General features: G+C 40.6%; 1 protein-coding gene across 2 annotated transcripts in view; it reads left to right on the top strand.

Annotated features, from left to right (window-relative positions):
* Positions 1 to 22443, top strand: part of LOC101534462 (zinc finger protein 260-like) — a 57085-nt gene extending 34642 nt beyond the window's left edge. For both annotated transcript variants that reach the window (XM_058680086.1, XM_058680087.1), the window contains 4 exons: positions 5681 to 5738; positions 11211 to 11268; positions 16315 to 16375; positions 20074 to 22443. In XM_058680086.1, coding sequence (XP_058536069.1) covers positions 5681 to 5738; positions 11211 to 11268; positions 16315 to 16375; positions 20074 to 21874 — 1978 coding nt within the window. In that variant the 3' untranslated portion in view covers positions 21875 to 22443. The remainder of the gene's footprint in view (positions 1 to 5680; positions 5739 to 11210; positions 11269 to 16314; positions 16376 to 20073) is intronic.
* Positions 22444 to 22816: the final 373 nt, after the last annotated feature.

Genomic DNA, 22816 nt, shown 5'->3' on the forward strand with positions numbered 1-22816 from the left:
CAGTTACAAGTAAAAGAGACAGATATCCTCAGTCCAATGGCTCACTCTCCAGATGGCCCAAATGAACCGTCCTAAACCAAGCTGAGTCCTGGAGCCTGTAGCTTCCTCCAGGTCTTTGGTGTGGGTGACCAGGGCCCAGGCTCTTGGATGATCTTGCACTGCTCTTCCCGGGTGATTAACAGAGAGTTGGGTTGGAAGTGGAACAGCTGATTCTATATGGGATATTGGTGTTGTAGTTGGCAGTTTTGTACATTCTCCCACAATGCTGGCCTTTGCTTTTGCTTTTGATACTGATGGCAATATATTTCTTGCTTTTACTTTTACATGCTAATTTATAGCAATTATATAACAATTGGGATAATATTCCTACTTTACACATGGTGGCCCAAAGACTGAAACCATCCTTTAATGCTTTCCTAGCCATTAACTGGGAGCTGGAATGTAGGTACAACAGCCGAAGTTGAAGCAGCACCCATATGGGATGCCAGCACTGTGGGTGGATCCTTAACCACGGGATGCTGGTGCCATCCTGTGGAAGGTTTTTGTTTTAGAGACAAGGACAGAAAGCTTGCAGAGAGATTACTCTCAGAAGCTGGTTCCCTAAACAAATTCTTGTACCATATTGCTTTAAGTTAAAATTGGGAGCTAATGAGCCGGTATGGCAGCACAGAAACTTTAGCAAATTATTTGGGAACCCATATTATCTTTCAAGAGTGCCAGCTTCCATTTATGTTCCATTCAAGGAATTTGTCACCCAGGAAATGAATCCAATGAAAGCTGATACATTAGTAATGAAGAATACAGTGGGGCAACTAAAAGTATAGTAGAGAGTCTTAGAATGGAGGAGGCAGAAGTAAGAATCTCAGAATTGGAAGGTATTTCCTGTCATCAGGGGGAAGCAAACAAAAAGCTGAAAGCAGAGCTGGATCAGGCCAAAAAAAAGTATTCAAGAATTGAAAGACACTATTAAGAGGCCAAATATAAGAGTTATGGGAGTCCCAGAAAGTGTAAAAAGAGAAACTGGTTTTACAAATAAATTTAATGAAAGAGTAAGGGAAAATTTCCCTCATCTAGAGAAAGAATGGGAAAACAAAATCCAGGAGGGGCACAGAACTCCAAACAAGGTTGACTAAAAGTGATCTTCACCACGACACATGATCATCAAGCTCTCTTCAGTTGAACATAAGGAAAAGATCCTTAAATGTGCACGTGGAAAAAATCAAATGACGTATAAAGGAATAACAATTAAATTCACAGCAGACCTCTCACAGGAAACTCTACAGGCCAGAAGAGAATGGAGTGACATATTCCAGATTAGAAATAAAAAAAATTGTCGGCCTAGGAGAACATATCCAGCAAAGCTTTCTTTTGTCTTTGAAAATGAAATAACATTCTTCCATAGTCAAGAAGAGTTAAAAGAAGTTGCCTCTTCCAAACCTGCCCTACAAAGGATACTTCAAGATGTTCTCTTGACAGAGAAGAGGAATAGCACCTACCAAAACCAAAGGCAAATGGGAAGAACATCCCAGTAGAATGACAACAGAAGACTAAAACAATGAACAACCCATTCCTAAATTGACAGGACCAAAGTACCATCCATACATATTAAACTCTGAATGTAAATGGCTTAAGCTCAATGAAATGTCATATTTGTAGACTGGATTAAAGAACAAAATCCATCTATTTAAAGTCTAGAAGAGACACATTTCACCACCAAAAACCAGCAAACACTATATCGCATGGGTTTTGATGTTTTCTGTTAGTTTCATCTCTTCAAAACACTTTTATTATTATTATTTTTTATTACAAAGTCAGATATACAGAGAGGAGGAGAGACAGAAAGGAAGATCTTCGTCTGATGATTCATTCCCCAAGTGACCACAATGGCCAATCTGAAGCCAGGAACCAGGAACCTCTTCCAGGTCTCCAACAGGTGCAGGGTCCCAAAACCTTGGGCCGTCTTTGAATGCTTTCCCAGGCCAGAAGCAGGGAGCTGGATGGGAAGTGGGGCTGCTGGGATTAGAACCTGCACCCATATGGGATCCCGGCGTGTTCAGTGTGAGGACTTTAGCCGCTAGGCCACACCTCTAGGCCCAAAACACTTTCTTCTGATTAAATCATTCAATGACTCGTAGATCATAGAGTAACATAATTTTCTGCAAGAAAGTTCTTGATTTTCGTTTCTTCAGCTACACGTTAGTCATTTAGTAGCATGTTATTTAACTTCATGGTGTTGTTTATTTCTTTTTTCTCCCTGATGTCGATTTTTTTTTTTTTTGTGGCTTTTCATTTTAGGGGATGTATAGTAGCTGTGTAATGGAGACTGTCATATCTAGTAACATGTTATTTAACTTCATGACATTGTAAATTTCTCTTTCACTTTCTGTTGTTGATTTTGTATTGTGACTTTTCATTTGAGGGGATGTACAGTAGCTGTGAAATGGAGACTAACATCCAGATGTGAGGATACAATGTAGTATGCATTTCTACTTCCAGACAAAGATGGACTTACAATAAAACTGTTTACTGTATCTTGACTCTCTGCCATTGTCCATGCCCGCAATGATGGATGACTGTGTATGAAGAACTATACTTTGGTAATGATATAGAGGAACAAGGTTGTGGGGGAGAGAATTGAGGAGGGGATAAGGGAAATGCCAGGAGCCTATGGAACTGTAACATAAAATGATAATAATAATAATAAAATGTAAAAAAAGAAAAAGAAATAAAATTAATTTGAGAAACGAGTTTTCTGAATTCAGTGTCCCCCCATTTTCTCAATGTCTTGTTCAGTTAACTCTGAGATTGTCATGTTTTGCTCCTTTGCAGGGGAGTTTTCAGTAATATTCATTGTGCCTTTGTCTCTCCTTTTGCTTTTGGTCATTGTACTTCTGGTTAGCAGATTCTTCTCCTTGGGGCAGGTTTCTAAGGTGTGCTACCCACAGGTCTACAGTTTGATTTTACTTATTGCATTGGTACACAACTTTTTGCTTGCTCCAATAGTGCCACTCCCTCCAGCATGTTCCAGGTCTGGGTTCTTATGTTAGATTTCCACAAAGAACTCCATAGCCCCAACTCCTGGCTCACCAATATCCACTTCCTATGATACCATCCTGAGGCTGCACTGTTGTCAGTACAACCTTTCTCCTACTTCCGATTGGAGCAGGTCCCATGACTAGGGAGACAATATAGCTAGGTTGTTGGTGGTGCTGATCTGGTCGGAACCTGTTGGACTTTAGGTATGGGAGCCACACGGACCTATTTTGACCCGTACGTTGCCACAGTCAGCATTATTTTCCTGTAGGACCAGTGCAATCCAGTGAACTCAGTGAGTTCTTGTGAGCTCAGCACATGTGCAATTCACTGTTGTCCCCTGTAGTCCAAAACCTTTTGCCACAGTGTACAAAATGGCACCTGATGTGCCACTACTAGAGTTCTTGATCTGCTGGCTGTCAGATCTGAGGGCTACCCAGACCTGTCTTGGGTGGAACCTCTAGAATGCCACGTTGATGCAATTCACTGAGTCAGAAATGAGTTCACTCCCAGCTCTGTGTCAGCTCAGTCCTTTCCCTTGCCTTTTCCTCCTTAAGCAAAATGGTGCCGAGTTTGGCTCTAGGGGCCTGACTGAGCTGTGAAATCCACCCTACTCTCACCCTGTCCTTTTGGGATCTGCTGCTCTGTCTCTGCTCCTGGTCAAATCAAACAGACCAGCAGGACAGGCAGTTCTTTGTCTGGGTTCGCCTCCCAGGCTCCCAGTGAAAGTCCCTTTCCACCTGGTTGCTGGTGAAGTTCCGGCTGCTGGTGGAGTTCCGGCTGCTGGTGGAGTTCAGATTGCCGTTAGCTGAATGCCACTGGAGTATCAGTCACTGCAACACCACACTGTTGTGTCTGCTACTTTGCTGTGTCTGATAGTCTCCAGGTACCTCTCTGCTGTTGTTCTATCCTCTCCTGTTTCCTGGAATGTGTCCTGTCTGCTTCATCCTGATTAAATGTTTCTCTGTCCGTTTAAACATGTCCTTAGCCTATTCCGCCATCTTTAATCCTATGCTTGATCATTTTTATATGATATATGTTTTAAAGTTAGATTGCAGAGAAGAGAGATGTCCCATCACTGATTGATTCACTCTCAAGATTTCAGGACTTGTCATGCTTAGTCCAGCAGCAGGAATCCATCTAGGTTTCCCAGGGGGTTCTTGGAACCCACCCACTGTGTTCCAGGCACAATAGTAGGGTGCTACATTGGAAGTGTTACTTAGCCAGTAGACCTAAACAAGGCATCTGGGAATCAGATGAGATCTATTCCAAGCAGCAGCCCAACCTCCTGTATCATGACATTCACTCCTCCAAGGCTGATGGTTTTCTCTGGCTGTTGCCATAATGTAGCTACTTAATGAGGTAAAGGAAAAACACCTTTCAAACTTTGTTGCTGTTTTATTTGTGGATGTCGTATGGGCTAAGGCAAATAAAATGGCAAAGTCCAGTGTGATTGAGGGTTTAGGAGCTGGGAAGTGTCATCCAAGTCATAAGAACTTGCATTTGGCACAATCACTGGAAAGCTGTGTAGAATAGATGTGTATTATATCCATTTTTCATATATAGGTGTAGACAAAGTTACTCTGATTGAAAGGTGTTTGCCTTCTAGAAAGTTTTTACTATTTGCAGCAAGAAGTGTTCTAATGAAAGTCCTTACATGGAGTCTTTTGCAGCTCATCTGTAGAAACAGAAATACTGAACAGCACGCAAGTGTTGTTCTGTCGCATGAATTTTATTGACAGTGATGTTTCCATGGTGTTTTGTGATTTGAACATTAATTCTTTTTTTTAGTCCTACAATTGTGTACTTTTATTTCAAAAGAAATTTTACATGCCGATTTTATTATGTTTAAGTGTATTTACAATTATTTTTTTGTAATTTTATTAATTACATTGCTTTATGTGACAGTTTCATAGGCTCTGGGTTTCCCCCAACCCCTCCCCATGCCCTTCCCCCATGGTGGATTCTTTCACCTTGTTGCAGTATTACAGTTAAACATTAATTCTTGAAAAATGTTGGTGCTTGGCAGTTTCATCAATATTATTATTATTATTATTATTATTAATTTTCATAGGAATATCAGAGTTACAGAAAGGAGATACAGAAAGATCTTGCATCTCCTGGTTCACTCTCCAAGTAGCCACAATGGCCACAGCTGAGCCATCCTGATGCCAAGAGCCAGGAGCTTGTTCCAAGGCTTCCATGCAGGTGCAGGGTCCCAAGGTATTGGGCCGTGCTTGACTGCTTTCCCTGGCTGCAAGCAGGGAGCTGGAATTGAAATGTAGCAGGCAGGATATGAATCAGAGTCCCTGCAATATCGTGGCTCATGCAAAATGAGCACTTTAGCCACCAGGAGCTGTGCACAGTAGCATTATTCTTGAAATGCAATAATAAAACATTAATATAATGAAAACTTGAGTTTAATCACTGCCAATTATTGAAATTGCTGATACTGTTTCAAGGAAGTCTTCCTGGCACATGTCATTGGTAAAGCACTGTTCTTGCCCTTGGAAGCTGATTGCTTTTGCTTCTCCAGCCATTGTGTCTGCTTCCTCTCCTGACATTGCTTAGCACAGTAGGAACTGCTAAAGAGACTAGGAACAGGCAAGACCAGTTCATCACACCGTCTCTCCACCTTCTCTTGCAGGTGCAGCTCTGCAGCCCAGTACATGCTTCCATGCCTGGAGAACACAAACACACCTTCAGTAAGTTGTTTGTTTACTTCTCAGCTCATTTTACATTGTGTTTTAGGAGCTTGATGATGGTTTTAAGCCAAAATGAAAACAACAAGTAAGAGGGAAAGAAGGCAAAATTGTCATAAGACATTGGAGCTGTCAAAGCTGATTGATTGAAACTTTCTCTCGAGGTTTTTTGATGCTGTAACAGGACATGATTACCAGACATGATTCAAATGAAGATAATTTAATACCAACCCGAAAATAAACACTGAACCTTTTGGAGTACTGCAATTTCCAAATATAAATATATATAAGTCAATAAATAAATATGTATATATATGTGTGTATATATATATATATCTATTAACCTTTCACTTTTGCTTTATTGGAATTGCTGAAACAGTGTAATGCCTATTAACACTTGGAGGATGTACTATACTCATGAGCTGCTACAGAAATGAGTAGAGAATGAAATATTCTGCAGGTTCTTTGATTAAAGATTTAAATGATTCTCATGTGTTATATAATTTTTATTTTATTTATTGCATATTATAAAGTTGGACTTGCAGAAAGAGAAGGAGACAGAGACAGACATGTCTGCTATCTGCTGATTGATTCTCCCAATGGTCACAATGGTCAGGGCTGGACCATGTCAAAGAAGAACCAGGAGGTCCATCTGAGTCTCCCATGAGTCTCCCACCCAAGTGCCTGAGTCATCATGCACTGTTTCCTGTTCACATTGACTTACAGTTGCATTGGAAGTAAGGCAGCTAGTACCTAACTTGCTATGCCACAGTGCCATTTCCTGTTGCTGGGTAGCTTTATTTTGTTTTGTTTTAAGACTTATTAATTTGAAAAGCAGAGCTACTACAAAAAGAGAGAGAAATGAGGAGAGAGCTCTCATTTGCTGGTTTGCTCCTCAGATAACCAGATTGACCAGAGCGCAAGTCTGGCCAGGAGCCAGGGGACTGGTCCAGGTCTCCAACTTGATTATAGGAAGCCAAGTGCTTGAGCCATCCTCCACTTCCTTTCTAGGCCTGTTATGAGAAAGTTGGGATATTCTCGGAGCACCCAGGATATGAAGCAGTGTCCATGTGGGATGCCAGTGGCTTTATCTGCTAAACCACAGTACTGGCCTCTTGTTGTATTATCTTTGGTTTTTATTTGAAATGCAAAGTTGTAGGAAAACTGTGAGCGAGAGGGAGGGAGAGAGAGAGAGAGAAATATCTTCCATCTGCAACTTCACTCCCCACATGGCTGCAGTGGCAAGAGCTAAGCCAATGCAAAGCCCGGAGCCTCTTTTGAGTCTCCCACATGGGTACAGGTGCCCAAGGACTTGAGTCATCCCTCTTGCTTTCTCTGGGCAAAAGCAGGAAACTGGATTAGAAGTGGAACACGCTGGACATAAACTGCACTCGTGTGGGAAACTCAGCCCAGCATGCTACAGTTCATTCCACACATAGTGGCAGCTTTGAAAGGAAGCAGAGGCAGACCATGAAAACACTGACATGCTCCCTACTTCTTCCAGCCAGTGCCTTGCACTGGTTCCAAAGTCTGTGAAAACGTTAACAACATAGACAGCCCTTGAGTACTGTTTCTAGTATTTGTTTCATCATCGCACACTTAGATCAGTAATGCCTTACTTCAGTTTCTCTGTGAACATTTTTGAATGAAGGACATTGCAGTGGATATAAAGTGGTATTGCATGTGGTTACCATTTGATTCACCTAATGATAAATCCTGCTGGGTATCCTCTTGTGCTAATTAAGCTTTTGTTATCTTTATAGAAATGTCTGTTTAGTTCTTTGTCCATTTTGGACTCTGTTTTTATTGCTCTGAGTCTCGGGCTATTTCCTGCCAACAGACCCCGAGACCACCAAGGGGGTGAGGCATCAGTGTTCTTCAGCTGCAAGAATCACTGGGGACAGTCTGATGGAACATATCCATTTATTATGAAGGAAGCCCAAGTCATATTGACTGGGAAAGGAGGCTACAGACGGGCATTCCCTGGCAGCCTTCCCACCCCACAATGACACTAAATGAGTAGTAGACACGTCTGTCCCTTTAGAACCTCCAGTCTTGTCACAGGTCATGTTCTGCACCCACAGCTGGAAGCCATGCCTCAAGTTATGGGCAGTTAGGCTATCGTTCATGTCCACTGGGGAGCATTTAAGTTGACTCTCATACTTATTATGTAATATGCAGTTGTTATTTGCGACTGATGCAAATTAAATTGTGATTGTCCTGTAACTCCACTATGCAGTGACCTTAGTAACATTTTGGATGTCTGTTCTCTAATTATTCTGGTGAAGAAATTCCTACCATCTGCCCACACTGAGTGCGCTGAAATGTGTGAGTAGGAGTGAAATTTTGATGACTACAAATTTGGCTTATAATGCCATTGTTATGGTACAGTATGTTTAATGTATTTTCCAATTTATTCTGATTGGAATGTCAGATTTACAGCAAGGCAGGAGAGACAGGGAGAAAGATCATCGATCCACTGATTAACTCCAGAATGGGCCACAATGGCTGGGGCTGAACTGATCTGAAGCCTGCAGCCACGTGTTTTTCCAGGTTTCCCATGCAGGTGCAGAGTCCCAAGGTGTTGGGATGCCCTCTACTGCTTTCCCATGCCACAGGCCGGGAACTGGATGGGAAGTGAGCAGCCAGGATACAAACCAGTGCCATGTGTGATCCCAGTGCATACAAGGCTTGAACGTTAGCTACTAGGCTACCATGCTGGGTCCTAAATTTATTTTTTGAAATGTTTCTTACTGAATTTCATGTGATCAGAGATGTTACCTAATGATCTTAATATTTTGAGTTTTAGATCTTGTAGTCTTCATGTGCCTTAAAATACATTTAAGGATTATATAGGAAGAAGCAATAAAAAATTTGGAAGCAATGATTAGACCCACTTTTTCCTAACCCTTGAATCTCCCCACCTTGATCCACATGTAAAAATCATCTAAAATAAAAAATATATATATAAACAGTTTTAATTTTTTTAAAAGATTTATTTGTTTTTATCAAAGTCGGATATAGAGAGAGGAAGATCTTCTGTCCGATGATTCACTCCCCAAATGAGCCGCAATGGCCGGTGCTGCCCCAATCCGAAGCTGGGAACCTGGAACCTATTCCAGGTCTCCCACGCGGGTGCAGGGTCCCAAAGCTTTGGGCCGTCCTCGACTGCTTTCCCAGGCCACACACAGGGAGCTGGATGGGAAGTGGAGCTGGCAGGATTAGAACCGGCGCCCATATGGGATCCCGGGGCGTTCAAGGTGAGGATTTTAGCTGCTAGGCCACTGCACCAGGCCCCAACAGTTTTAATTTTATTATTGGAATCACAGATACACAGAGAGGGAGATGCAGGGAAAAATATTATTCACTTATTGTAATCATTGTTTTAGATCCAAGGGTGTTTAGGGAAATGTGATATAAGGTGTTTGTCTTGCTGGCTCTGTCTTCAGACCAGAGAGGGTATACCTAAGAAGCCGTTGAACTTGACTGGACAATAAGATGCTGGACTCTATGTTTGGTATACGCTTGCAATGGGGGAATCTCAACTGAACTTGAGCTGTGGTTATGCAACTAGGTGGAGGAATCCACCATGGTGGGAGGGTTTGGGGAGGGGTGGGGAGAACCCAAGTACCTATGTAACTGTGTCACATAATACAATGTAATTAATGAAGTTAAATAATAAATAATTAAAAAAAAAGAATGGGATTATAAAATGTATTGATTTTTTTATAATGTATGATCAGACACCCGAGGTACATGAGAATATTTTTAGTAGTAATGAGTCAAAAACACTAATCTTTCTTGCTGAATTTGTGGTGTAATGTGTTAGACTACTGTTGGTCATACTGCATAGCTGTGCCAGGCCATAAAGGAAATCTCGGAGACTATTTTTTTTAATCATAAAATTACAAATAAAATATAGGGGAATGAAAAAGAAGTAGATTGCCTAAGTACCTGCAAAAATATCAATGTAAGTATCTTTGTGAAATTCTCTTTATTGAATTTGAAATACATTTCTTCTTTACTCACCAATATATATCCAGAAATCAAATTAAAATGTGTAGTTATGTAGTCTTTAAATACATTAATTTTTGTGATCATTTTTATAAATATGAGATGTGTTTGAAAGTTAGATTGCAGAGAAGAGAGATGTTCCGTCACTGGTTGATTCACTCTCAAGATTTCAGGGCTTGTCATGCTTAGTCCAGCAGCAGGAATCCATCTAGGATTCCTGGGGGTTCTTGGAACCCACCCACTGTGTTCCAGGCACAATAGTAGGGTGCTACATTGGAAGTGTTACTCAGCCAGTAGACCTAAACAAGGCATCTGGGAATCAGATGAGATCTATTCCAAGCAGCAGCCCAACCTCCTGTATCATGACATTCACTCCTCCAAGGCTGATGGTTTTCTCTGGCTGTTGCCATAATGTAGCTACTTAATGAGGTAAAGGAAAACACCTTTCAAACTTTGTTGCTGTTTTATTTGTGGATGTGGTTTGGGCTAAGGCAAATAAAATGGCAAAGTCCAGTGTGGTTGAGGGTTTAGGAGCTGGGAAGTGTGATCCAAGTCATAAGAACTTGCATTTGGCACAATTACTGGAAAGCTGTATAGAATAGATGTGTATTATATCCATTTTTCATATATAGGTGTAGACAAAGTTACTCTGATTGAAAGGTGTTTGCCTTCTAGAAAGTTTTTACTATTTGCAGCAAGAAGTGTTCTAATGAAAGTCCTTACACGGAGTTTTTTGCAGCTCATCTGTAGAAACAGAGAAATACTGAACAGCACGCAAGTGTTGTTCTGTCGCATGAATTTTATTGACAGTGATGTTGTTTCCATGGTGTTTTGTGATTTGAACATTAATTCTTGAAAAATGTTGGTGCTTGGAAGTAACTATTTTAAAATAATTGGCACGATGCTTTAGCTTAGGGTTGAATTCCTCACCTTGATTGCACTGGGATCCCATATGGGTACCTGTTCTAATCCCAGCAGCCCGGCTTCCCATCCAGCTCCTGGCTTGCAGACTGGGAAAACAGTCAAGGACGGCCCAGTGCCTTAGGAACCTGCACCCACAAGTGAGAACCAGAAGAGGCTCGAGTTTCCTAGCTTTGGATTGTCTCTGCTCCAGCTGTTGTAGCCACGTGGGGAGTGAAATATTGGATGGAAGATCTTCCTTTCTTTCTTCATCTTTGTATATCTTACTTTGTAATAAAAATAAATCTTAAAAAAATCTTTAAAAAAATAAGTAGGAATTGATAGCATCAACCTAATGATGACTGGAGTTTAGTTACTGCCAGTTATTGAAAATGCTGATACTGTTTCAAGGAAGTCTTCCTGGCACTATTCTGATTGCTTTCTGAAGCAAAAGCTGATTGCTTTTGCTTCTCCAGCCATTGGGTCTGCTTCCTCTCCTGACATTGCCTAGCACAGTAGGAACTGCTAAAGTTCACTCCCTCTCTCCATCTTCTCTTGCAGGTGCAGCCCTGCAGCCCAGTACATGCTTCCATGCCTGGAGAACACAAACACACCTTCGGTGAGTTGTTTCTTTACTTCTCAGCTCATTTTACATTGTGTTTTAGGAGCTTGATGATGGCTTTAAGCCAAAATGAAAACAACAAGTAAGAGGGAAAGAAGGCAAAATTGTCATAAGACATTGGAGCTGTCAAAGCTGGTTGATTGAAACTTTCTGTCGAGGTTTTTTGATGCTGTAACAAGACATGATTACCAGACATGATTCAAATGAAGACAATTTAGTACCAACCTGAAAATAAACACTGAACCTTTTGGAGTACTACAATTTCCAGATGTATATATATCTGGAAAAAAAAATATATATATATATATTTTAACCTTTCACTTTTGCTTTATTGGAATTGCTGAAAATATATATACATATATATATTTTAACCTTTCATTTTTGCTTTATTGGAATTGCTGAAACAGTGTAATGCCTATTAACACTTGGAGGATGTACTATACTCATGAGCTGCTACAGAAATGAGTAGAGAATGAAATATTCTGCAGGTTCTTTGATTAAAGATTTAAATGAATCCAGTTATTTGTACATTATAAAGTTGGACTTGCAGAAAGAGAAGGAGACAGAGACAGACATGTCTACTATCTGCTGATTGATTCTCCCAATGGTCACAATGGTCAGGGCTGGACCATGTCAAAGAAGAACCAGGAGGTCCATCTGAGTCTCCCATGAGTCTCCCACCCAAGTGCCTGAGTCATCATGCACTGTTTCCTGTTCACATTGACTTAGAGTTGCATTGGAAGTAAGGCAGCTAGTAGTTAACTTGCTATGCCACAATGCCATTTCCTGTTGCTGGGTAGCTTTATTTTGTTTTGTTTTAAGACTTATTAATTTGAAAAGCAGAGCTACTACAAAAAGAGAGAGAAATGGGGAGAGATCTCCCATTTGCTGGTTTGCTCCTCAAATAACCAGATTGACCAGAGCGCAAGTCTGGCCAGGAGCCAGGGGACTTGTGCAGGTCTCCAACTTGATTACAGGAAGCCAAGTGCTTGAGCCATCCTCCACTTCCTTTCTAGGCCTGTTATGAGAAAGTTGGGATATTCTCAGAGCACCCAGGATATGAAGCAGTGTCCATGTGGGATGCCAGTGGCTTTATCTGCTAAACCACAGTACTGGCCTCTTGTTGTATTATCTTTGGTTTTTATTTGAAATGCAAAGTTGTAGGAAAACTGTGAGCGAGAGGGAGGGAGAGAGAGAGAGAAATATCTTCCATCTGCAACTTCACTCCCCGCATGGCTGCAGTGGCAAGAGCTAAGCCAATGCAAAGCCAGGAGCCTCTTTTGGGTCTCCTACATGGGTACAGGTGCCCAAGGACTTGAGTCATCCCTCTTGCTTTCTCTGGGCAAAAGCAGGAAACTGGATTAGAAGTGGAACACCCTGGACATAAACTGCACTCATGTGGGAAACTCAGCCCAGCATGCTACAGTTCATTCCACACATAGTGGCAGCTTTGAAAGGAAGCAGAGGCAGACCATGAGAACACTGACATGCTCCCTGCTTCTTCCAGCCAGTGCCTTGCACTGGTTCCAAAGTCTGTGAAAACGTTAACAACATAGACAGCCCTTGAGTACTGTTTCTAATATTAGTTTCATCATTGCACACTTAGAGCCGTAATACATATTTACCTGTAATTTCTTTTAGTTATATTCTTTGTAGAAGTGTCTATTTAGCTTTTGTCCATTTGGGGTCTGTTTTTATTGCTTTTGAGTTTGTGGGGATTTTCCTGCCAGGAGGTCCCGAGACCACCGAGGGGGTGAGGCTTCATATTTTTGGCTGCATTACTCGCCAGGGACAGCCTGAGGGCAATTTCCACTTGGCTGTAAAGTGAGCACAACCAGGAACACTAAGAAATTAATGGCAGATGGGCAGTCCCCGACAGCCCTCCCACCCAATAACAGTGTAATTGAGTAAGAATGCACAGATATATTGTAATACACAAGCATCATTTATTTTGAAACTTATGCACAAGTTAAATTGAGCTTTTCTAATAACTACCACCCATTGACCTTAATAACTTTTTTGAGCTCCCAGAATGTGTAATGATTTTCGCCAATCCTTTCCTACAACCAGCGCACACGCAATGTGTTGTAATGTGTGAATAGGAGTGAAATTTTGATGACTCCAAAGTGACTTATAATGCCATTGTTAAGGTACAGTTTGTTAGATGCAGTTTCTAATTTATTTTGATTGGAAAGTTAGATTTGCAGAGAGGTGAGACATAAAGACAAATTTCCATCCTCTGTTTCACTCCCCAACAGGCCGCAATGTCTGGGGCTTAGCTGATCCTAAGCCAGGAGCCAGGAGTTTCTTCCATGTTTTCCACACAGGTGCAGGGTCCCAAGGCATTGGACTGCCCCGTTCTGATTTATCAGGACACAAGAAAGAAGCTGTAAGGGAAGTGAGCAGCCCAGATACATGCCAGTGCCCATATGGGATCCCAGTGTATGCAGTGCAAGGACCTTAGTTGCTAGGCTACTGTTCCAGGCCTCAAATTTATTTTTAAAGATGATTTCAAACTTAATTCCATGTGATCAGAGAAACTACCTAATGATTTTAATAATTTGGCTTTTCACTCATATTTTGGTCACTTTGTTTTCCTTTTAACTACTTGAGGAAAACGTAACATCTTTATTGAAATGTGAATTTAAGCTTATTTTGAAACTTATGCTTAAGAAAGTAACAGGGAAAAAGGGAAGATAACTGGTCAATAATGTTAAAGGGCATTCAAAATATAAAAAAGCAAATAGGTTTCTTATAGCATGGCATTTGCCATATTTGTATATTTTCTGTTCAACGTCCGGCAGTGACTGGCTGATACTAGTTAATGTGTTACAAGAAGATAATTCCTAATAAGGCTGTAATTTGTTTACCTACAAAGCTATAGTTTACTATGTAGTGATTAAATTTTAGTGTAATTTAAATATTATTTCATTGAAAAGTAAAACAATTAGAAAGTAGAAAGGATTTTAATATGTATATACTCAGATGTAAAAACTATGGGGTTCAGTCCAGCGCAGTAGCATAGCAACTAAAGTCCTTGCTTTGAACATGTTGGGATGCCATATGGGCACTGGTTCTAATCCCAGCAGCCCTGCTTCCCTAGGAAAGCATTCAAGGACAGCCCAATGCTTTGGGACCCTGCACCTGCATAAGGAGACCTGGAAGAAGTTCCTGGCTCCTGGCTTTGGATTGGCTCAGCCCCAGCTGTTGCAGCCACTTGGGGAATGAGCCAGTGGACGAAAGATCTTCCTCTCTGTCTGTCCTTCTCTCTGTATATCTGCCTTTGCAACAAAAATAAATTTTTTTTAAACAAGTGTGGGGTTCATATTTATATTTAACTCCAGAATAAGCAGTAGGAAATAGTTACTCATTTACTCAAGGTCAGTTTAATAATATTTCCAATATTCCATTATTTAATATGCGAATAAGAACATTGTATTTTATTATTGCTTTATAAGATATTGAAGTATCTCAGGATATTTGAGAACAGCCTAAATTATTAAAAAATTTTCTTCTTATCCTTTGCAATATTAAACATGTCTTCATTATCTGATCTAGCATGTTGTTTAGTTCATGTTATATATAATCTGTATGTATATTATATATTTATATGCATTGTATATACTATATATGTTATATGTATCTACAAATTACACTGTGAATTCATCTTATAATTATAGAAAACAATCTGTTATAGAATAAGAAGGAAATTGTAACTTCAGATTTGCACAGAATTAGCACATAGTGCGCAGGAAATTTGATACATAGCTCAGTAAATGTTGATTAGAATTTTCACTGATTTTTGTAGTTTTTTTTCCTATAGGACAGCTGATGAGACACAGGCATTCTACATTCTCCATGTGCAGGTTTATTCTAGCAATGCCTTTCAAAATTTGCCATCCTGTAACCATACATGTAGATGTATATATGGGTGTTTTCCATGATCCCAAGCACTTGAATCATCATTTGCCACCTCCCAAGATACATTTTCAGGAAGCTATATATGAAACAGAGCAGGCAAGGCAAGACAAATTGGCACTGTTATGCGGTATAAGATATCCCAAGCCTAAGTTTGAATTTTTTTTAAAGATTTATTTATTTTATTGGAAAAGCGGATATACAGAGATGAGGAGAGACAGAGAGGAAGATCTTCTGTCTTATGATTTACTCCCCAAATGACCATAATGGCCAGTGCTGTGCCAATCCAGAGCCAGGAGCCAGGAACTTCCTCCAGGTCTCCCATACGGGCAAAGGGTCCTAAAGCTTTGGGCCGCCCCTGACTGCTTTCCCAGGCCACAAGCAGGGAGCTGGATGGGAAGTGGAGCTGCCGGGATTAGAACCAGTGCCCATACTGGATCCCGGTGAGTTCAAGGTGAGGACTTTAGTTGCTAGGCCACACTGCCAGGCCCTAAGTTTGAATTCTTGTGCCAAATTTTTTGTCCTGTCCCCCCACCACTTAAAATATACAACTTCAGGGCCTGGGACAGTGGCCTTGCAACTGAAGTTTTCATCTTGAATGTGCCAGGATCCCACATGGGCACTGGTTCTAATCCTGACTGCTGCACTTCCCATCCAGCTTCCTTTTTGTTGTCTGAGAAAGCAGTCGACGATGGCCCAAAGGCTTGGGACCCTGCACCCAAGTGCAAGACTCAGAAGAGCTCTTGGCTCCTGGCTTCGAATCAGCACAGCTCTGGCTGTTGTAGTCACTTGGGGAGTGAATCATTGGACGGAAGATCTCCTCTCTGTCTCTCCTCCTCTGACTTTGCAATAAAAATAAAGAAGTCTTTAAAGATGTTAAATCTTAAAAAATAAAAAAACATAAATCTCCAAGTAACGAAATTTTTATTTTTAAGAGTTATGTTGTTAATGCATTAGTACATAAGATGTAATGCTCATTAATATTGCTCAAGTCCATACTTTACTAATACTAAAATCTGCTGTATTTAGACTGTCAGGGAACTGCATTGCCTTTATGTGAGCATTTGAAAAAAAAAATACTTAGATGTTATTCATGGATATGGTTACTCTGTTTTCTCATTTCAGATCCGTACAGAAATAACGAGCTGCTTGGAGCTAATCAGAAAAGTCAAGAAATAATCTTCAGGCAAGTTGTAATCACAACAGTTATGTAATAACCCCCCCCCCCAAATTGCATTGCCAAAATGCTTAATCAAGCTCTGGCCATAATTGAAATATGATATGAAAAAGAAATTGTACAAAAAAAAGAAACTTGAGAAATACTTCTTTCTTTTTTAATTTTTTTTGTTTTTCATTTGCAGGCAGAAATTTTATTTGCAAAGTGACCAGATGAATGTCGAAAAGCAAAGGGAATGGAATAACATTTTTTGGGAGAGAGCAAGGAGATGGGGTGACTAGTGAATGGAGGGAGGGAGAGACACCAAAATTTTTCAGAGGGCTCTTAGGTTTTCTTTTTTTTTTTTTTCTTTAATTTTCTTAATTACATTGCATTATGTGACAGTTTCATAGGCTCTGTGTTTCCCCCATCTTCTCCCCGTGCCCTCCCCCCATGGTGGATTCCTCCACCTTGTTTCAGTATGACAGTTCAAATTCAATCAAGATTCTTTCTTTGCAAACATATACCAAGTATAGAGTCCAGCATCTTATTGTCCAGATAAGTTGAACAGTTTCTTGGTAAGACCATTTCTGGTCTGAAGGTAGAGCTGGCAGAATATCATCCCAATCAATTAAGAGTCCCAACATAACATCAACAACAATTTACAACATTATGGAATTGACATGGTTTTGAGTAACCAAAATGTTAAAAAAAAAAAATGCAAGTTCTTAGCCACATCCTGTGATTAGCTCATTGATATTTCAATTTTAGTTTATATACAGAACCGGCTGCTAAACCCCTTAAAATGGTTAAAGGGTGCTATTCAGCTGTCTCATGTCTATTTTCATTTTAGTATTTAACCGTTTGTTGTGTTGAAGCATAATTTTGCTGAACTTGGCGGATTTTGGCTTATAACTCTGACAAGACATTTGTCGACAATTATGGTGCAGAACATTTTGTTTTTGGAGGGGTGTGCAGAGAAATCTTTAATACCATGGTGAGGAGTGACTAATCTTTGTGTCCCACCTAGTGAGGTATGAGAAAATCCACGTTAGCTCTTCCCTGTCAGATTCTAAGCTTTACTTTTTGTTGTTTGTGTATTTATTCTAGTTGTTTTTTGTTTGTTTGTTTTGAGGAGTTTCGGGAGTGATCCCGATGGTCATGGTTTTTAGGTTTTCTAAGGGTTTCCTGACCTTTTCAGGTCTGGGAAGGAACCTGTGGGTAACACATTTCTCATTGTCTCTCAGTCAGACAGGAAAGAGCTCTTACTGCACAGCTCCAAGTACACCCCTTCCATTCGATGGCTTTTCAAGGCTCAATGGTGGGAAGCCATGTGAATGATAGAATTGAGACAGGAGATATTATAGAGATTGATCTTCTCTCAGTTCATCTATGAAGTATAGAGGGAGTCATCCAAAGGCCCACATAAGTCATTTCAACAGATCAAACCCAAGCAGAATACTTTTGGGTGCTAGAAGTCTCATCACTCCACCAACAAAGGTAAACCAACCTGAAACATGAGAAAAAAGCCCAGAACTTGGGTACTGTGTCAGGTGGTCGGCATTCAGAATCCACCTGGGGTGTTTCAAGTCACGCAGAAAGTGGCTTATTTCAGGGACTGCCAGTCTTTCCTCAGGATTTTTTGTTTTAAACACGCACCAAAAGCTTTGCTTCCAAAATGAAAATTGAGGTGATAGGAAAAGTCCAAATAGGTAGTTGGTGATTAGAGCCTCTTAGGTCTTAAGCTGCTATGCTTCCTATTTCCACCACCGTTAAAGTACAATGCATCTGGTAATCAGTGAATCAACAATCAATGGGAGTCAGACTGCCTATGACCTACATCAAAAAATTTTAAAACCTAATATACTTTTAAGACCCTAAGCTACTTGGAAACGGGGACGGGAGAGCAGAGAAATCTTTCATCTCCTTAGGAGGTATGAGGAAGACGTGAAGTATAACCTATCGGGAACATAACAAGTACTCATAAACAACAGACTCGAAGCAGTATTAGACAATAGTAAAACTACAAAGACATATAGGGGGAACCGAGAGCGATCCTGACAACCTCTCAACAGGAGGTCATATGCACAGAACAAGAAGGGGGGGGGAGACCCCAGAGTGGACAGGAAGAGGCTTGTATCCTAACCCTGAAGACTCTCAGATCCTCACCAAGGACTATCAGTATGGGCACCAAGGACTACATCCCAACAGCCAAGGAGACCACGGGGAATTGCACTGCCTTCAGAGGCCAAGAACTCTGAGGTCACCCAGCCCCATTTGGATCTACCACATGGGATGGAAGAAACCCAAATTCTTCCTTGCATGAGCCAAGAAACAACAGCCAGGATCCCTGAGTGGTCTGCAGAAACAGAAGAACAGTGAACTTCCTTCAGGACTAGGGAGAGGAGCCTTTTCTGGTCCTTACTTAGTTCCAACTTTGGATCCCCACCCTCTCTTGCAATGACCATTAGGGTCACTCCAGAGCCCTCCCCTCCCCTTAAAAACAAATTTTAGAATAGATAGAAACAGAAATACAAGGAAAGCGTAGAACCAGACAGGAAACAGCATGGATCCACATATACCTTACTAGATAGGACACAAAGATTAGTTAGTCCTCACTAGGATATTGAAGATTTCTCTGCACACCCCTCATAAAACTGTTCTGCACCTCAACTGTTGACAAATGCCTTGTTAGATTTATAAGCCAGTTTAGACTATCCTAAAATCTGCCAAGTTCAGCGAATTATGCTTCAACACTATAAACTGCTAAATACTGAAATGAAAATAGACCCAAGACAGCTGAATAGTACCCTATAGCCACTTTAAGGTGTATAGCAGCCAGTTCTGTGTATAAACAAAAAATGAAATGTCAATGAGGTAGTCACAGGAGGTAGTTAAGAACTTACATCGTTTTAACATATTTGTTACTCTATACCATGTCAATTAATTCCATAATGTTGTAAATTGTTGTTGATGTTGTGCTAGGGCTTTCAGTTGATTGGGATGATATTCTGCCAGTTCTGCCTTTAGACCAGAAATGGTCTCCCCAAGAAACTTGCATTTATCTGGACAATACGATTGATGCTGGACTCTATGCTTGGTATATGTTTGCAAAGAAAGAATCTTGATTGAATTTGATCTGTAATACTACAACAAGGTGGAGGAATCCACCATGGGGGGAGGGCACGGGGAGAGGTTGGGGGAAACACAGAGCTTATGAAACTGTCATATAGTGCAACGTAATAAAAAAAAGAAAGAAAAAAAGTACAGTGCACCTGAAGGCTTAGCCAGAGCTAGACAGTAGCTGGAGGTGTGGTGGTTGGATGGGTGGGGCCATGTTTGTATAGAGCTATGATGTACCGAGGGTCATTTGTACAGGTCATCCTGCTTTGAGCAAAGGCATGCCAATCTTGTGAAGTAGTCTCTCATCTGTGTCAAGCCACGTAGTTCTGGTCTTAGAACCAGAAGTCTTTTTTTATGTATCATGTTGAACACCAGAGCAAATGTTACCAGGAAGACTCAGTGGCTCATTCCCGAACTTAGTACATTAACAGAAACCGGGAATCAGTTGTCATCAGAAGTTTTACTTGCTAAGTGAACAGGTGAACTTGGAAGAGGGGAGGGGGGAAGCACCTTCTGGAACAGAGTTCAGAGATGGGGTGCCCTTTGAAAGGAGAGAGGGATATACACCATAATTTATTTCAGAATGTGTTCTTTCTTTTTCCTAGGATGCCTGATGAAATGCCATTTGGGAAAAAGCATGCCTCTGATGCCCCCGAGAACAATCTCCAGTGTGAGGAAAATTTCAGTCAGCATGACAAGATGCATGTTTGCCAGCAGTCTTTTGAACACAATGGGAAACAGATATTCCTTATGTGTGAGAAAGTTTATATGAAAGACCCATGTAGTAAGCAACCTGTCCATGTGGAAGAAACAATTCAAGTTGAACAGAAAGTGTTCCATAACAATCCTTACTTTGGCACACATCAGCAAACACAATCAGGAGAGAATCTCCTCAATCATTTCAAGAGTGAGAAATCTCTTCTTTATGAAACAGATCTCCAAGTAAGTCAGACAACCCAAACAGAAAAAGGTCATTATGTATGTGTCTACTGTAAAAAATATTTTAGCTATAAATTTTGCCTTACAACTAATCAGAGAACTGACACAGAAGAAAATTTTTATGTGTGCAATGAGTGTAAAGAAAACATTTACCAAAAGTCAGAACTCATGAGAGATCAGATCCTTCACACTGGAGAGAAGGCACATGAATATAATGAGCTTGGAAAGGCCTTTTACCAGCAGTTATCTCTCATCAGACATCAGAGAATTCACACTGGGGAAAAACCTTACAAATGTAGTGAATGTGGAAAAGATTTTTCTCACAAGTCATCCCTAGTCAGGCATCAGAGAATCCACACAGGAGAAAAACCTTATGAATGTAGTGATTGTGGAAAAGGGTTTTCTCAAAAGACATCCCTAATCAGACATCAGAGTATGCACACTGGAGAAAAATCTTACGAATGTAACCAGTGTGAAATATCTTTTAACAAATACTCAGATTTCGTTGCACATAAGAGAATCCACACTGGGGAAAAACCTTATGAATGTAGTGACTGTGGAAAAGCTTTTTCTCGGAAGTCATACCTAATCATACATCAGAGAATCCACACAGGGGAAAGACCTTATGCGTGTAGCGAGTGTGGAAAAGCTTTTTGCCGGAAATCATACCTAAGCTTACATCAGAGAATCCACACTGGGGAAAAACCTTATGGTTGCAGCCAGTGTGTAAAAGCCTTTACCAACCAGTCAGATCTCATTAGACATCATAGAATCCACACAGGGGAAAAACCATATGAATGTAATGAGTGTGGGAAAGCCTTTTATATGCAGTCACATCTCATTAGGCATCAGAGAATCCACACAGGGGAAAAACCTTATGAATGTAGCCAGTGTGGAAAATCCTTTAGCAACCACTCAGATCTCATTGCCCATCTTAGAATCCACACAGGGGAAAAGCCTTATGAATGTGGTGAGTGCGGAAAAGCCTTTTATATGCAGTCGGATCTCATTAGACATCAGAGAATCCACACAGGGGAAAAACCTTATGAATGTAGCGAGTGTGGAATAGCTTTTTCCAGGAAATCTTACCTTATTAGACATCAGAAAATCCACACAGGGGAAAAACCTTACGAGTGTAGCGAATGTGGAAAAGCGTTTTCTCAGACATCATACCTAATCATGCATCAGAGAATGCACACAGGAGAAAAACCTTATGAATGTGGTGAGTGTGGGAAAGCTTTCTCCCGGAAGTCATACTTAAGCTTACATCAGAGAATCCACACAGGGGACAAACCTTACGAGTGTAGTGATTGTGGAAAAGCTTTTCGTCTGAAGTCATTCCTTATCAAACATCGGAGAATCCACACAGGGGAAAGACCTTACGAATGTAGCAAGTGTGAGAAAGCCTTTTACATCAAGTCACACCTCGTGAGACATCAGAGAATCCACGCAGGACAGGAAACATGAATGTAGCGAGTGTGGAAAAGCCAGGAACACTAGCCAGGTTTCATTTTACATCAGCATATTAACAGATGAAACCTAATGAATGAGTGTGAAAAGCTGCACAGTGTTAATTTTTCAACAAGTGTGGAAAAATTCTTACACAAACAGATTTTGAATGAAATAGAAACATAAAAATTTCAATAGTTGGCATATACACAGAAAGGAATAAAATATCACTGCATTGACTGAAAAGTCATTTTTCTGAAGTCAATTCTGTTGAGCCATGGAGCTCAGAAATACGAAAGCATACAAAGAGAAAAAGTAGCTACCATAAACCTTTGTTGTGGAGTATCAGAGTTTTCAAAGTGAATGCAAGAAGCATTAGCCAGAATGCAAATAGAAAAACACTGTGAAAGTGCAATGGATGTGGAGAAACATTTTGAATGTCTCAGCAAGTGTTAAATAATAAACATGAGGAGTGTCTATTTCAGAACATAGGCTATGTACTGCTAAAATAATTAAGATGCAATTTGTATGTGACCTCCCTTTGTTGAGAGGAAAAATTGTAAATAATTTTTCATGTTTTGAATATTGATAATAAATATTCAGGCGTAACATTTGTCTGAAATATCATTTTTATCATTCCCACATTTAATATAGCTTTTTTAGAACCTGAATATTCGCCCATATTTCATTGCAGACTAATATTGGAATCACTGATATCAACTGATGCATGTGGGCCATGGTAATGCTGAAAATTCAGCTCTTGTCCACAGTGGAGCTTGTGACATCTCGGTACTCTTATCTCCTTGAATACTCTTGTGTGGGAGATCACCCCTGGGTCTCTACCAGCTTAGCCCATGTGGGAAGCCATAGGCACACAGAACACCCTATGTCCAAGGGAAACCCCTGCCAGTAGAATCGGCTAACAGATTCCAACCTGGCCTATTCAATGAGCATGTAGCC

Source organism: Ochotona princeps, chromosome 23 (genome assembly GCF_030435755.1).
Source record: "Ochotona princeps isolate mOchPri1 chromosome 23, mOchPri1.hap1, whole genome shotgun sequence".
Lineage (NCBI taxonomy): Eukaryota > Metazoa > Chordata > Mammalia > Lagomorpha > Ochotonidae > Ochotona > Ochotona princeps.